This window comes from Barbatula barbatula (genome assembly GCF_947034865.1).
Source record: "Barbatula barbatula genome assembly, chromosome: 3".
NCBI classification, from domain to species: domain Eukaryota; kingdom Metazoa; phylum Chordata; class Actinopteri; order Cypriniformes; family Nemacheilidae; genus Barbatula; species Barbatula barbatula.
In genome coordinates, this window is record NC_136764.1 from 1,979,683 (window position 1) to 1,994,068 (window position 14,386).

Genomic DNA, 14,386 nt, shown 5'->3' on the forward strand with positions numbered 1-14,386 from the left:
AATCCAAGATGGTCTACTGTTGTACGGCAGCAGGATAGTCATCCCGGCATCTCTCAGAGCGGACATCCTGTCAAAGCTGCACGAGGGCCACCTGGGAATAACAAAATGCAGAGAGCGAGCTAAAGTTTCAGTGTGGTGGACAAACATGATAGAGAAGTGTGATGTATGTAGCCACGAAAGAGTAAATTTCAAAGAAAAGATGATGTCTACTGAGTTTCCGCCAAGACCATGGTCCACGGTAGGAGCGGATCTATTCCAGATAGACAACAAACAATACCTGGTCATTGTGGACTATTTCTCCCGATATTTTGAAGTAGCCAAACTGACATATACAACATCTGGAGCAGTGATTGATCACATCAAGTCTATATTTGCTCGCCATGGTATACCTGAAGTGGTCCGCTCAGACAATGGCCCACAGTTTGCATCTGAGATCTTCAGACAGTTCGCACAGGATTGGGGTTTTAGTCATGTGACTTCTAGTCCCCATTTCCCACAGAGCAACGGGGAGCCGGAGCGTGCTGTGAGGACGATCAAAAGTCTCCTCAAGAAATCCAGCGACCCTTATCTCGCCCTGATGGCCTATCGAGCTGCTCCCCTGGCAAATGGATACAGTCCCACTGAGCTTCTGATGGTAAGGAAAATAAGAACGCCAGTTCCTGTCATTACATCCACGCTTAACCCAGGGTGCGCAGACATGGACAACCTGAAAAGGACGGAACACAGGTACAGACAAAAACAGTGACAGCATTATGACCAAAGACACAGAGCACGCGACATGCCGTGCCTTCAACCCGGTGATCATGTGTGGGTCAAAGATACAGAGGAAAGAGGCACAGTGGTGTCTACTGCCGGCACACCGAGGTCATACATCATTGAGACGCCCGGGGGCACTCTGTGAAGGAACAGATACCATCTTTCACCAACCCCTGTGGCTCCTGAAAAACCTGCTAACGCAATTGAGCCAGTACCAGAGAGCACAGTTCCTGACGACACACACACTCCTGTCACACCCGAAGCACAGTGTGTAGGGAGTCAGCGGTCTCCTGTGTGTGAAAGACGTTTCCCAGCCCGTATAAGGAATCCTCCATCTTACTTGAAAGACTTTGTACGTTCTTAGGAATGGCACCTGAGTTATGGGGAGGGTAGGGAGTAGTTGATTAGTGCCAATTTATGCTGTTGATAAAGTGTTTTTAGAAGCACATGTTCATAGTATTTCACAAAATGTTGAGAACCATAAATGGTGTTGTTATTGTTACTGATCTTGATCATCATTTTAGTGATGGTATATGTTATATTTATATCCAGAAGAGCCGTCTGTTACAATTTAGAAATGCTCTTAATGTTATATCTGCATCTGCACAAAGATTATCCTTTGCTTAGAAAGGGGGATGTAGTATCAGGTTAACTACTGGGGTAGTAACCTTCTGTAGGTTGTTGTTGAGGGGGGGTAAGATAATAAAGTGTGGTTCAACGAGTATGCAGCTGTGGTCCTTGTGTTGAGCCTCCTATAAAGGTTACGGTGTACCTATAAAACACATAACACCGATGAGCCGGGGGGAGAATTCAAGAACAGTTTCTCAAGCGATTGGTTTTTAAGCCGATAAATCGAGTATAAATTATTGCTTGAGTTTATCGATTATTGTGGATATGCTTATTTTACAAAACCCATGTTAAAGTTGTTAATGTTGAGAATTGTTTAATTATCCCCTGTTGTGTTAAATGGTCTTGTCTAATACCTTTATAAGGAAAGGGGCAGATGGTCTGGTTGAATCTGTTTCTCTTATAAGTCCTGTCAAGTCATTTCTGTTAGTTTGGTGTTGTTTCTCTTTGTTTTATGTCTTGTCGTCTGGAGGAAGAAATAAATGATCAAGCGTCTATGAGTTGAGCTTGTAGATCACTTACCTTGACGTTCGTTCTCTCACATGCACATAAGAGTCCACACTGGAGAAAAGATGTTCACCTGCACTCAGTGTGGAAAACAGTTCTCATACAAAGACCGACTGGCAAAGCTCATAAGAACTCACATTGAAGAGCGTCTGTACTCATGTGTTCAGTGTGGAAAGAGTTTCAGACACAATAGTGCGCTTACTGTCCACAAGAGAATTCACTGGAGAGCCCAAACACATCTTCAGTGGAGGAAGATTACCCAGTTAGCCTCAGACGTCTCACCCACGGGCCGTTCATTCAAAGCCATCATGGTTCCCTTCAATATGTGCTCGCATTCTGGAGAAACACCATTTATCTGTTATGAGTGATAAAACATTTTAAATAAACAGAGAAAACCTTGTAAAGCCTTTTTGTGGAATATGTTTTTTATTGGATGACGATGGTAAGAATTGCTAGTAAATCCATAATGAAGAGAAGTGAAGTGTTTGAGTGTGGTGTGAGCATTAGAGCCAGTTAAGCAGCTTCACATAATCCATACTGGAGAAAGAGCGTCACTGGAGAATAAACTTCATAAGTCTTCATATTGTGAAGAGTTTCACTCAGCAGGTTCCTGGAGAGACGTCACACTACTGCCTACATGAGGAAGAACCTTTAGCGCAGGGGTCACTAACTAGTGGACTTCGGTCTAAATGAACTTTGATGTCATCTGCCTGTGGAACAAGTCTGTCATGTTTGGTGGCTCCTCCTCCTTCACAGGTAACTGCAGGTGAAAGTGAAACTATTACAGCAGGAGCCATTTTACAGCAAAGCCTCGTTCAAGAAAATAAATCATAAAGAAGCTAAAAACACAGTAAGTATAAACAGCCTCATGTTTATTCAGTAGATTTAATATCGTCTTGATCTGAACATCACATTAAGTTTATTGCTTGAAGAACTGTCTTGAATATTGTGTTGTTTCTGGAATCAGGAAGTGTGTTTATAAAATCAAAACATTAAAAGTGACGTTTTGAAAACTTAGTTTCACTGTTAAGAGCAAATGTGAAGCTCAATGTTGTGGACGGACTGATGGGAAAGAAGTGTGTATTTCTGAGATGACACATAACACATCAGTATTTTCTTTACAGGTTTGAGATTAACTCTTTATATTCTGACACTGTGTGTTCATCATGAATCTCTCCAAAGAGACCAAAAGGTGAGAAATGAAAGATTTTAATAAACTTAAATGTGTTATTGTTTATAGTTAGATGTGTTTTGATCTGACAGATGTAAGAGTTTGTATTTAATAACTTACTTTAGTTTAAATAGTTTCAGTTTAGTTTATTATTTTTGGTTTTATAATCATTAAAATGTAGAGACATTTTGTAAATGTAAATTTTATACACATTTACTAATTATATAAAAATAAGTTTTTATAATTTATATAAAGTATTATTATTGGGTGAAATATCTCATTAATACAAGTGCTTTATTGAATAATGCATAAAACTGAACATGAAGTAAAGTGTTGTAATGTTTTAGTTTGACTGGTGGAGAATCTCCTAAACCCAGCTGTGTGTCCATGAAGAGTGATGAATCAATGGATAAACCAGTTAACTTCAGTTCAGGAGACTGTGATGATCCAGATGTGAGGTGAGAACAGTCTGATGGTTTAGACGAGTAAATCACTTCATCAGTCTTTATTCTCTGAAATGGGCGAGTCTGTCAAAGTACTGATGTTTACACATATTTTTACTGTATTACTGTATATGTTTGACTGTAAATACAAGTTGTTAAATTACAGACACACAACAGATGGATCAAAGGACTCTATTTTTCAGGTAGGATACTTTTTTGCTTCCTTCACTTTTGCAATAAGGCTTAATTTATGTCAGTTGTAGTTCTTATTCGTTTACTGATTATGTTCGCTATCATCAGTTGTCTTCAATAGTCAAACAATCATTACTCAATCATGTATGTATCGAATTAACACTGATTCAGTGTCTCTTTTAACACCCGTCTGGTGTTATCATGTCCATGCAAAATCCCCATAAAACATGAAAACCCAACTGTGTGTGAACCATTTCTGTACTTAACATAGATTAAATAATTTCTGTAATGATAGTGTAAAAGGTAGCAGTCATCAGTTTAAGTGTGTAATGAATGATCATCTGTGTATTTAATGGTTTTGTCTTGTTTATCGTTTTAATGAAATGGGTCTTAGTAATGTAGAAAGAACAGTTTAACGTCTCGGTTACGTATGTAACCTCCGTTCCCTGATGGAGGGAACGAGACGTTGTGTCGACAGAATGGGGTTTGACTTGAGAACCTACCTTCTCTGACTGACTTGAACAGGCCAATGAAAATTGGCGAATGAAATTTGCATGCCGGACTCCGCCCCCGGATATCCGGGTATAAAAGGGAGCCGGCGTGCCGCATTCATTCACCTTTTGTGCTGAGGAGCCTGAGGATCTTGCCCCGACTGCTGCAGCGGGCGGCCAGCGTTGTGGCATGAAGGACACAACGTCTCGTTCCCTCCATCAGGGAACGGAGGTTACATACGTAACCGAGACGTTCCCTTTCTGTCGGTCTCTCGACGTTGTGTCGACAGAATGGGGTTCCTCGGAAAACGCCACAGCGCTGTGCCGCGTCACAATTCCTCGCGAAGCGACGTTGACTGGCCTGGGCGTGTCAAAACGTGGGCGCTAGCATGAATTGCAACCTTCCAGTGGAAGGGAAGGGGTCCAGAGCTTACCTACAAGATGGGAGCCCCTTCCTCTGGCTGTCACGGACGGCGGCCTAGTTCTCTTAACAGCGAGAAGCCGCCCGGCACCGTAAGGGCCACTGGGAAGCGTGATTCCCCCCTGAGGGAACGCGCTACGGAGACCACTTCCTACCGCAGGGAGGAGTTTAGTGGAGATTCACACACGGTCTCACCGGATAGGGGAGAGCACGTGGGAGGCATGTAGACACGAGATGGTGTCGCGAGCAGGTGAAGTACACCTGGGAGAGGTCATGGGCCATCGATTGAGAGCCATTCATGAGAAGACATCAGACGGAACCGCCCTGTGGGGGGGTTACTACGTGTGGAGCACTAGGCCTTGTTTGAGTCACTGCTAGAGCTAAGAAACAGGCCAAGGGAGGCAGGGCTGCTCCGCCGAGCCCGCCGCCGAGGAGTGCTTAGTGATGGATGGAATGCCTACTCTTCGCCCACGTGGGGGGAAGAGGGGAGGCTGGATAGCACCACGTCTCACCTGTGGAGGGGTGCTATCGCAGGCGTACGCCCACCGGCTGCCGGAACTTACCTGGCGGTGTCTCGTAAGACTCTGGCAAATACCGGTTCCACGCGGAGGCTGTAAAACCTCGCGAAGGTGCTGGGCGTAGCCCAACCCGCAGCTCTACATATGTCTGCCAGAGGGGCGCCCTGCGCCAGTGCCCACGAGGAGGCCACACCCCTGGTGGAGTGTGCCCTCACTGCCAGCGGGCACGGGAGATCCTGTGATCGGTAAGCCATAGTGATGGCGTCCACGATCCAGTGCGCCAACCTCTGTTTGGAGACAGCCCTCCCCTTGTGCTGACCTCCAAAACAGACAAAGAGCTGGTCAGAGCTCCTGAAGCTCTGCGTGCGGTCCAAGTAGAGGCGCAGCGCGCGTACTGGACACAACACGGAAGGGGTTGGGTCTTCCTCCCCAGAAGGGAGCGCCTGCAGGTTCACCACCTGGTCCCGGAAGGGAGTGGTGGGAACTTTGGGCACGTAGCCAGGCCGGGGTCTCAGGATAACGTGAGATTGACCAGGCCCAAACTCTAGGCAATCCGTGGCCACGGAAAATGCTTGTAGGTCCCCTACCCTCTTGATGGAAGCGAGCGCCACTAGGAGAGCCGTCTTCATCGAGAGATGAGAAAGAGCGGCATCTCCGAGGGGCTCGAAGGGGGGCCTCTGGAGGCCCGCCAGGACCACATTGAGGTCCCAAGAGGGAACGGAGCGCGGACGGGCCGGATTCAGCCTTCTCGCGCCCCTCAGGAACCTAATGACCAGGTCGTGCTGTCCCAGAGACTTCCCACTAACTGGTTCGTGATGAGCGGCAATTGCGGCTACATACACTTTCAGCGTGGAAGGGGAGAGATTGTTCTCGAGTCTCGACTGCAGGAAGGACAGCACGCTCCCGATCGAGCATATCCGTGGGTCTTCTCCACGAGAAGAACACCAGGACGAGAAGAGGCGCCACTTAAAAGCGTATAACCGCCTCGTGGCCGGGGCCCTTGCCTGAACAATGGTCTCTACCACCGCTGGGGGTAGACCACTCAGGATCTCCTCGTCCCGTCCAGGGGCCAGACATGGAGGTTCCAGAGGTCTGGTCTCGGATGCCACAACGTGCCCTTCCCCTAAGAAAGAAGGTCCTTCGTCAGGGGAATCGGCCAGGGGGGAGTTGTCGTCAGGAGCATTAGCTCCGAGAACCAAGTCCGGTTGGGCCAGTAAGGCGCAACTAGTAGCACTTGATGCTCCTCTTCCCTGACCTTGCACAGGACATGTGCAATGAGGCTCACTGGGGGGAAGGCGTACTTCCGCTTGTCCCGCGGCCAGCTGTGCGCCAAAGCATCCGTGCCGAGGGGGGCCTCGGTCAGAGAGTACCAAATGGGCAATGGGTGGTGTCCAGGGAGGCGAACAGGTCCACCTGTGCCTGCCCGAACTGCACCCAAATGAGCTGGACTGCGCGGGGGTGGAGCCGCCACTCTCCACGGGGCGTCGACTGACGAGAGAGCGCATCGGCTGTCTGGTTCAGGTCGCCCGGGATGTGAGTGGCTAACAGGGACTTCGTCACCTGCTGGCTCCACAGGAGGAGGCGTCGGGCGAGTTGCGATAGCTGCCGTGAACGAATACCACACTGTCGGTTGATATACGCCACAGCAGTCGTGCTGTCCGACCGGACCAGCACGTGCTTGTCCTGCACGAGGGGAAGGAACCTCCTCAGTGCAAGCAGCACCGCCAACAACTCTAGGCGATTGATATGCCAGCGCAGGCGGGGGCCCGTCCAGAGACCCGACACTGCGTGCCCGTTGCACACAGCACCCCAACCCTGCAGGGAGGCGTCGGTCGTCACCACGACGCGCCTCGAAACCTGCCCAAGAGGGACCCCTGTCCGCAAAAAGGTCATTGAAGACCATGGGGTTAGGGTGCGCCGGCAGAAGGGCGTGATCGGGACGCGCCTGCTGCCGGAGTGCCACGCACTCCAAGGAACTCTGCTCTGTAGCCAGTGCTGTAGCGGTCTCATGTGCATCAACCCGAGGGGGACCACCCCCGCCGAGGACGCCATGTGTCCCAGGAGCCTCTGAAAATGTTTCAGGGGGACCGCTGGCTGCTGCCTGAAGCTCCTCAGGCAGGTCAGCACCGACTGGGCACGCTCGGAAGAAAGACGTGCCAACATGGAGACAGAGTCGAGTTCCATACCGAGGAAAAGGATGCTCTGCACAGGGGAGAGCTTGCTCTTCTCTCGGTTGACCTGTAACCCCAAATGGTCTAGGTGCCGGAGCACCAGGTCCCTGTGTGCACACAACAGATCTCGCGAGTGCGCCAAGATGAGCCAGTCGTCGAGATAGTTGAGTATGCGCACCCCCTGCTCCCTGAGGGGAGTGAGGGCGGCCTCCACGACCTTCGTAAAGACTCGAGGAGACAGGGACAGACCAAATGGGAGGACGCGGTACTGATATGCCTGTCCCTCGAAAGCTAACCGTAGGAACGGCCGGTGACGAGGGAGGATGGACACATGGAAGTACGCGTCCTTCAGGTCGATCGCCATGAACCAATCCTGACGCCTGACGGACGTCAGAATGCGCTTCTGCGTTAGCATCCTGAACGGCAGCTTGTGTAGGTGCTTGTTCAGGGTACGCAGGTCCAAGATGGGGCGCAACCCGCCACTTTTCTTGGGGACAATGAAATACGGGCTGTAAAACCCGGAGTACATCTCGGCCAGAGGGACGAGCTCGACCGCCCCCTTCGCCAGAAGGGTAGCGACCTCGGCCCGAAGCACGGGAGCATCTACTCCCACTGATGTGAAGAGGATGCCCCGAAACTTGGGTGGGCGCTTGGCGAACTGAATCGCATAGCCGAGACGGATCGTTCGCTCTAGCCACCGTGCCGGTCTGGGAAGAGCCAACTAGGCTCCCAGGTACCGAGACAGGGGGACCAGAGGTTCGATCTGATTCATTGCCCCCGTGGGGGGTGGTTCGACGGCTGGCAGTACGGCTCCCTCGACGCGGGGGGGACCCCGGGGAGGAGAGCGGCTCTGCCGAGGTGCCTGTCGGGCGATATCGCGGCATACCGCACCGTCTGACTGAGGGTGCTGGTGGCCACTGAGAGTTATACCCAACCGTGTGTCTCGCCGAAACACAACGTGGGGTAGCCGAGCACCGTCCTGCGGAGGGTGAGAGCGGCTGTGAGAAAGACCCAGGGGGAGAGACAACTCTTTTCGTGAGAATGTGGGCACCAGGCCCTGAAAAGGGCCCGGCTGGTGTTGCTGGGACGGGGCAGGCACCGTCCCAATCCGACCCTCCGGCGATGTAGTTGCCTGGGTCGGGCCCGGTGGACTCGATCTCCCTGGGTTCACCCCGTCAGGAACGCTTCTGCTTCCGCGGAGGTTGGTGACGGGATGGTGCTCTCCTCTTCGACGTCCTTCTCCGGGAGGCCGCCTGTGCAGGGGGCGCTGGGGCCGGAGTCTGAGTCGGAGAGGGGCGGGGCTGCTGGGAAGCAGACGCCGCGCGGGACCTCGACGGACGATAGGCGGCCGGGTCGCGGCGGGGCAGGATGTGTTTAATCGCCTCCGTCTGCTTCTTTACAGTCGAGAACTGCTGAGAGAAGTCCTCGACCGTATCACCAAACAGCCCATCCTGCGCGATGGGAGCGTCGAGAAAGCGAACCTTCTCAGCGTCCCGCATCTGCGCAAGGTTGAGCCAAAGGTGTCTCTCCTGGACCACCAGTGTGGACATCGTACGACCCAGGGCTCGCGCCGTCACCTTCGTCGCCCGGAGAGCGAGGTCAGTGGCAGTGCGGAGCTCCTGCATTAGCCCTGGGTCGGACTTTCCCTCGTGCAACTCCTTCAACGCCTTGGCCTGATGGACCTGCAGGATGGCCATGGCGTGAAGAGCCGAGGCAGCTTGACCCGCAGCGTTGTAAGCCTTCGACACCAGCGATGCCGAAAACTTACACGCCTTGGAAGGGAGCCTTGGTCGATCCCTCCAGGTGGCAGCTGTCTGCGGGCACAGGTGCACCGCGACTGCACGCTCCACCTGTGGGACGTCAACATAGCCCTTAGCTGCCCCGTCATCGAGGGAAGTCAGGGCGACCGAGCCAGTCTGACGTGCACGCGCCGAAAAGGGGGCGTTCCAAGTCCGACTGAGCTCCTCATGCACTTCCGGGAAGAATAGTACCGGCGCCGACCGTGGCTTAGAGTCACGGCCGGTCCCCAGATACCACGTGTCCAACCGCGAGCGTTGGGGAAGAGGCGGTGCGGTGCACTGCAGCCCAATACTCGCGGCGGCCCGGGAAAGCATGGCTGACATCTCGACGTCCGCTTCATCCTGAGCTCGACCCCCCGGGGGAGGAAGCTCCAAGGACTCGTCGGGGTCGGATGCCAGGAGGTCGCCCTCCGATGCTGCGAGCGACATCTCATCGTCGTCACGCCCCGTGTCCGAGTGCGTGACGGAGGAACAAGGCGGCGTACCGCCTCTTCCGGGACGGTCAGACGAGCGAGGTGGGGCGTGAACGGTCCGCGAGCCAGTGGCTGACGGATTGAGGCTCACGGTAATCCCCAAATCACCCTCGGTGCTCGCCGAAGCGGACGGCAGGGCTGATGCCACTGCTGCCGCAAAACGGGAAGCACTCGAGGTGGTGGCTGATTCTCGCAAGAACGCAGCCACCCGTGACCGCAATGTCTGAATCACCATCCGCCCGCAGTGCGGGCAAGATGTATCCACAAATGCCGCCTCAGCGTGCTGGAGTCCCAAACACCTGAGGCAGACATCGTGTCCGTCCCCTTCCTCGATGAGTGCGCCGCACCCACGAGCACAGCGGGACATGCCGCGCTGTAGAATGTCTTAAGCCCTGAAAAGGGCTCGCTCTTTAGAGAAACGCTTTGGCAGTTGCCGAGACGCCCAGGGGAAGTCACAGGAATCGGGACAGTCCGCTGCACCACGTCGTAAGACCAGCAACACGTAGAAATTGTCTGCAGAGTCGTCAGCATGAGATGCGAAGGCTCCGAAGAACAAAAGGTGAATGAATGCGGCACGCCGGCTCCCTTTTATACCCGGATATCCGGGGGCGGAGTCCGGCATGCAAATTTCATTTGCCAATTTTCATTGGCCTGTTCAAGTCAGTCAGAGAAGGTAGGTTCTCAAGTCAAACCCCATTCTGTCGACACAACGTCGAGAGACCGACAGAAAGGGAACTATGAGCTTGAGGTCTCATTTAGATTGATCTCAGGTCGCTGTGAATCCATCTGAATAAATCTCTCTGTGTTTGAACAATGTTTTCAGGAGCTTGAGCACAAACTCATCTCTCTGATGAAGAAAGAGCTGAAGATCTTCAAGAGTCTACTGAGTCCAGATTACCCATCATGCTCTGAGAGAGAAGAGGAGGATGATGAAGATCAGATCAGAGTCAGAGAGATGTTTCTGAAGATCACACTGAACGTCCTGAGGAAGATGAAGCAGACAGACCTCGCTAACAAACTACAGACCAGTAAGAGCTCTCAGTCATGTGACTATGACATCACTTTACCTTCAGACGAACAGACACAGTGTCTGTATTTACTGATGATTATTAGTGAAAATACATTTACAGTTAATAAATCAACAGAATAGAACCATGAAGCTTTTTGTGTTCATCTAATGTCATGATCAGCAAAATCTTAAAACACTCCTAAGGTCAAATATGATAACAAATTAGGCAAAAATATTCATTTTGTTTAATAAGCACAGAGAGCTTTACTATATTAAAATTATATTAAATAAGAAAAATAATTATGTTTGTTTTTACATTGTACATACTGTAGAATTAAGGATTTTTCTTATTGTTTACATGTATTTTTATTTATATTCTCTTTGTTTATCAGAATTGGCCCCTTTATACATGAAGAAACACAAATCCAGACTAAAAGAGAAATTCCAGAGAATGAATGAAGGAATCTCAAGTCAAGGAAGCTCAACACTTGTGAATGAGATCTACACAGAGCTGTACATCACAGAGGGAGGGAGTGAAGACATCAATAATGAACATGAGGTGAGACAGATTGAGACGGCATCCAGAAGATCAGAGACACAAGAAACACAAATCAAATGTAATGACATCTTTAAAGTCTCACCTGAACTAAACAAACCCATCAGAAGTGTGCTGACTAAAGGAGTCGCTGGAATTGGAAAAACAGTCTCTGTGCAGAAGTTCATTCTGGATTGGGCTGAAGAAAAAACAAATCAAGATCTTCACTTCATATTTCCACTTCCTTTCAGAGAACTGAATCTGATCAAACAGACAAATATCAGTCTGATGGATCTTCTTCATCAGTTCTTCACAGATACAACAGAACTGAGATCGACAGACTTTGATGATTATAAAGTTGTGTTTATCTTTGATGGTCTGGATGAGTGTCGTCTTCCTCTAGATTTCTCAAAGAATCCGAGTTTGTTTGATGTCAGAGAATCAGCGTCAGTGGATGTGCTGCTGACAAACCTCATCAAGGGGAATCTGCTTCCTTCTGCTCTGATCTGGATCACCTCTCGACCAGCAGCAGCCAATCAGATTCCTCCTGAGTGTGTTGATCTGATCACAGATGTACGAGGATTCAATGACCCTCAGAAGGACGAGTATTTCAGGAAGAAAATCAATGATGAGAGTCTGGCCAACAGAATCATCACACACATGAAATCATCCAGAAGTCTGTACATCATGTGTCACATCCCAGTCTTCTGCTGGATTTCAGCCACTGTTCTCCAGAGAATGTTGAGTGAAGCAGAGAGTCCAGCACAGATCCCCAAGACTCTCACTCAAATGTTCACACACTTCCTGATGTTTCAGATCAAACTGAAGAGTCAGAAGTATGATGGGAAATGTGAGGTAGATCTTCAGCAGGCTAGAAAGAGTCTTGAGTCTCTGGGAAAACTGGCTTTTCAACAGCTGGAGAAAGGGAACCTGATCTTCTATGAGGAGGATCTGAGAGAGTGTGACATTGATGTCAGAGAAGCGTCAGTGTACTCAGGAGTTTGTACTCAGATCTTCAGAGAGGAGTTTGGACTGAACCTGGGGAAGGTGTTCAGCTTTGTGCATCTGAGCGTTCAGGAGTTTCTCGCTGCTTTATTCAAGTTTCTGTCATTTCTTCAGCAAACATCAGAAAACTTCAGCAGATTGAGATCAAACATGAGTGATTTACTGAAGAGTGAAGTGGACAAGGCCTTACAGAGTGAGAACGGACACCTGGATCTTTACCTCAGATTTCTTCTGGGTCTCTCACTGAAGTCCAGTCAGACAATCTTACGAGATCTGATGACACAGACAGGAAGAAGCTCTGACAGTAAACAGGAAATAGTCGAGTACATTAAGATGAAGATCAGAGAGAATCTCTCTCCAGAGAAATCCATCAATCTGTTTCACTGTCTGAATGAACTCAATGATCATTCTCTAGTGCAGGAAGTACAAACATATGTGAACAGAGGAGATGAGTTTAGTCTTACTGGAGTCCGTCTCTCTCCTGCTCAGTGGTCGGCTCTGGTGTTTGTGTTACTGAACTCAGAAGAGAAGCTGGATGAGTTTAATCTGAGGAAATATGATCGATCAGATGAATGTCTTCTGAGGCTTCTGCCAGTGATCAAAGCATCCAGAACAGCTGAGTGAGTCTTTACCTGCAGTTTCACCTGAACATCTAACAGTCCACATTACTGTAGTTAATGTCCTACAGAGACACAATAAAACATGATGGAATTGTTCACTGCATCTATAGAGTGAGAGCTGCTCTCTTGTGGCTTTTTTCTGATTTTCATTCATTTGTTTTTTATTTATAATCGTCTGTCAGGGTTCAGTTCTTGCAGTGATTCTCTATCAGGTGCAGATGTTGCTTCAGCTCTTGTGCAGATGATTCTCATTGTTCAAACATTATCTCTTGATGTGTTTATATCTTCACTGTTATCTTGTTATTTCTCTTTCAGTCTGATTCGCTGTAATCTGACAGAGAAAAGTTGTTCATCACTGGCGTCAGTTCTCAGATCAAACTCCTCAAGTCTGACAGAACTGAACCTGAGTGACAATAAACTGAAAGATTCAGGAGTGAAGCTGCTCTCTGATGGACTGAAGAATACAAACTGTAAACTGAAGACATTAAAGTAAGAAAATCCTTAAAGCAATAAAGTTAAACGTGTGTATATATTATGTAAATGGAGGTCTTCATAAGTTTATCAGAATCATCTTTATATGTAAAAGACTCAACAGTGACTGTCAGTCAATGACTCTCTGTTGATTCAGATTCATACAGAATTATCACCAAACTGAGATCAATGACTTCAATATATTAAACTATTCATGATATTATTGTATAATGACAGTGATTTACAATCATTTAATTTATTACATCTTGTAAAAAGGGACATAATTTGATACATTTGATGAATAATAAATAGTCAAGTCAAGTCAAGTCAAGTCAGCTTTATTTATATAGCGCTTTTTACAATTTTCATTGTTACAAAGCAGCTGTACAAGAAAAAATGACTATAAGTAAAACATAAAAGGTTATGGAATTCAAAACACAGGTCAAATATCAGACACACAATAAATTCCTATATGCAGTGTTAATTAAATAAGACTACCAAATTCTAGCAGCCCCCCCGGCCAGGCAAAACAGTGCAAAACAGTATGCAAACGGTGGCGAGGAACCCAAAACTCCATTGGAGGAGAAAAAAAACCTCGGAGGGAAACCAGGCCTAACCAGGGGATTCCAGTTCCCCTCTGGCAAAAACTGCAGCCTCTGCACAAGCTCAACAGTGCTTGCACAACAAGGCGAAAATAAAAAAAAAAATTAGATTTAAAATTATCATTAATAATCTAATAGTGGCTGAAGTTTTGTAGGGACGTCACTTCCTTCTTCCAGCATTTGTCAGGTCTAGGAATGGATTGCGCCCTGCCCGCTCCGCTCTTGTAACCTTGGAACAATGAGACAAGACTGGCTGAGAGTAGAGTACTGTTCTGCACTCTTTGATGCAACAAATGCATCAGTTGTTATTGGAAGTGTCCCTGGTTCCGGTTGATCTAACTAGTGCAGCCTAGATCTTTGAAATACATATATTATGATAATCTAGTGTATGCAAGATTAAAAAGATGCGTCTTTAGTCTAGATTTAAACTGACAGAGTGTGTCCGCCTCCCGGACATTGCAGGGAAGACTGTTCCAAAGTTTAGGCGCTAGATAGGAAAAGGATCTGCCGCCTGCACTTGATTTTGAAATTCTAGGTATTACCAACTGACCTGACGCCTGAGAGCGTAGTGCACG

General features: G+C 48.6%; 1 protein-coding gene across 1 annotated transcript in view; it reads left to right on the forward strand.

The window, feature by feature from the left end:
• Positions 1-2,652: 2,652 nt before the first annotated feature.
• Positions 2,653-14,386, forward strand: part of LOC306891716 (NLR family CARD domain-containing protein 3-like) — a 45,514-nt gene continuing 33,780 nt past the window's right edge. Inside the window, exons 1-7 of the mRNA XM_079452204.1 lie at positions 2,653-2,740; positions 3,015-3,082; positions 3,409-3,519; positions 3,671-3,707; positions 10,393-10,597; positions 10,971-12,738; positions 13,054-13,227. Of these exons, the coding sequence (XP_079308330.1) occupies positions 3,057-3,082; positions 3,409-3,519; positions 3,671-3,707; positions 10,393-10,597; positions 10,971-12,738; positions 13,054-13,227 (2,321 nt within the window). The 5' untranslated portion in view covers positions 2,653-2,740; positions 3,015-3,056. The remainder of the gene's footprint in view (positions 2,741-3,014; positions 3,083-3,408; positions 3,520-3,670; positions 3,708-10,392; positions 10,598-10,970; positions 12,739-13,053; positions 13,228-14,386) is intronic.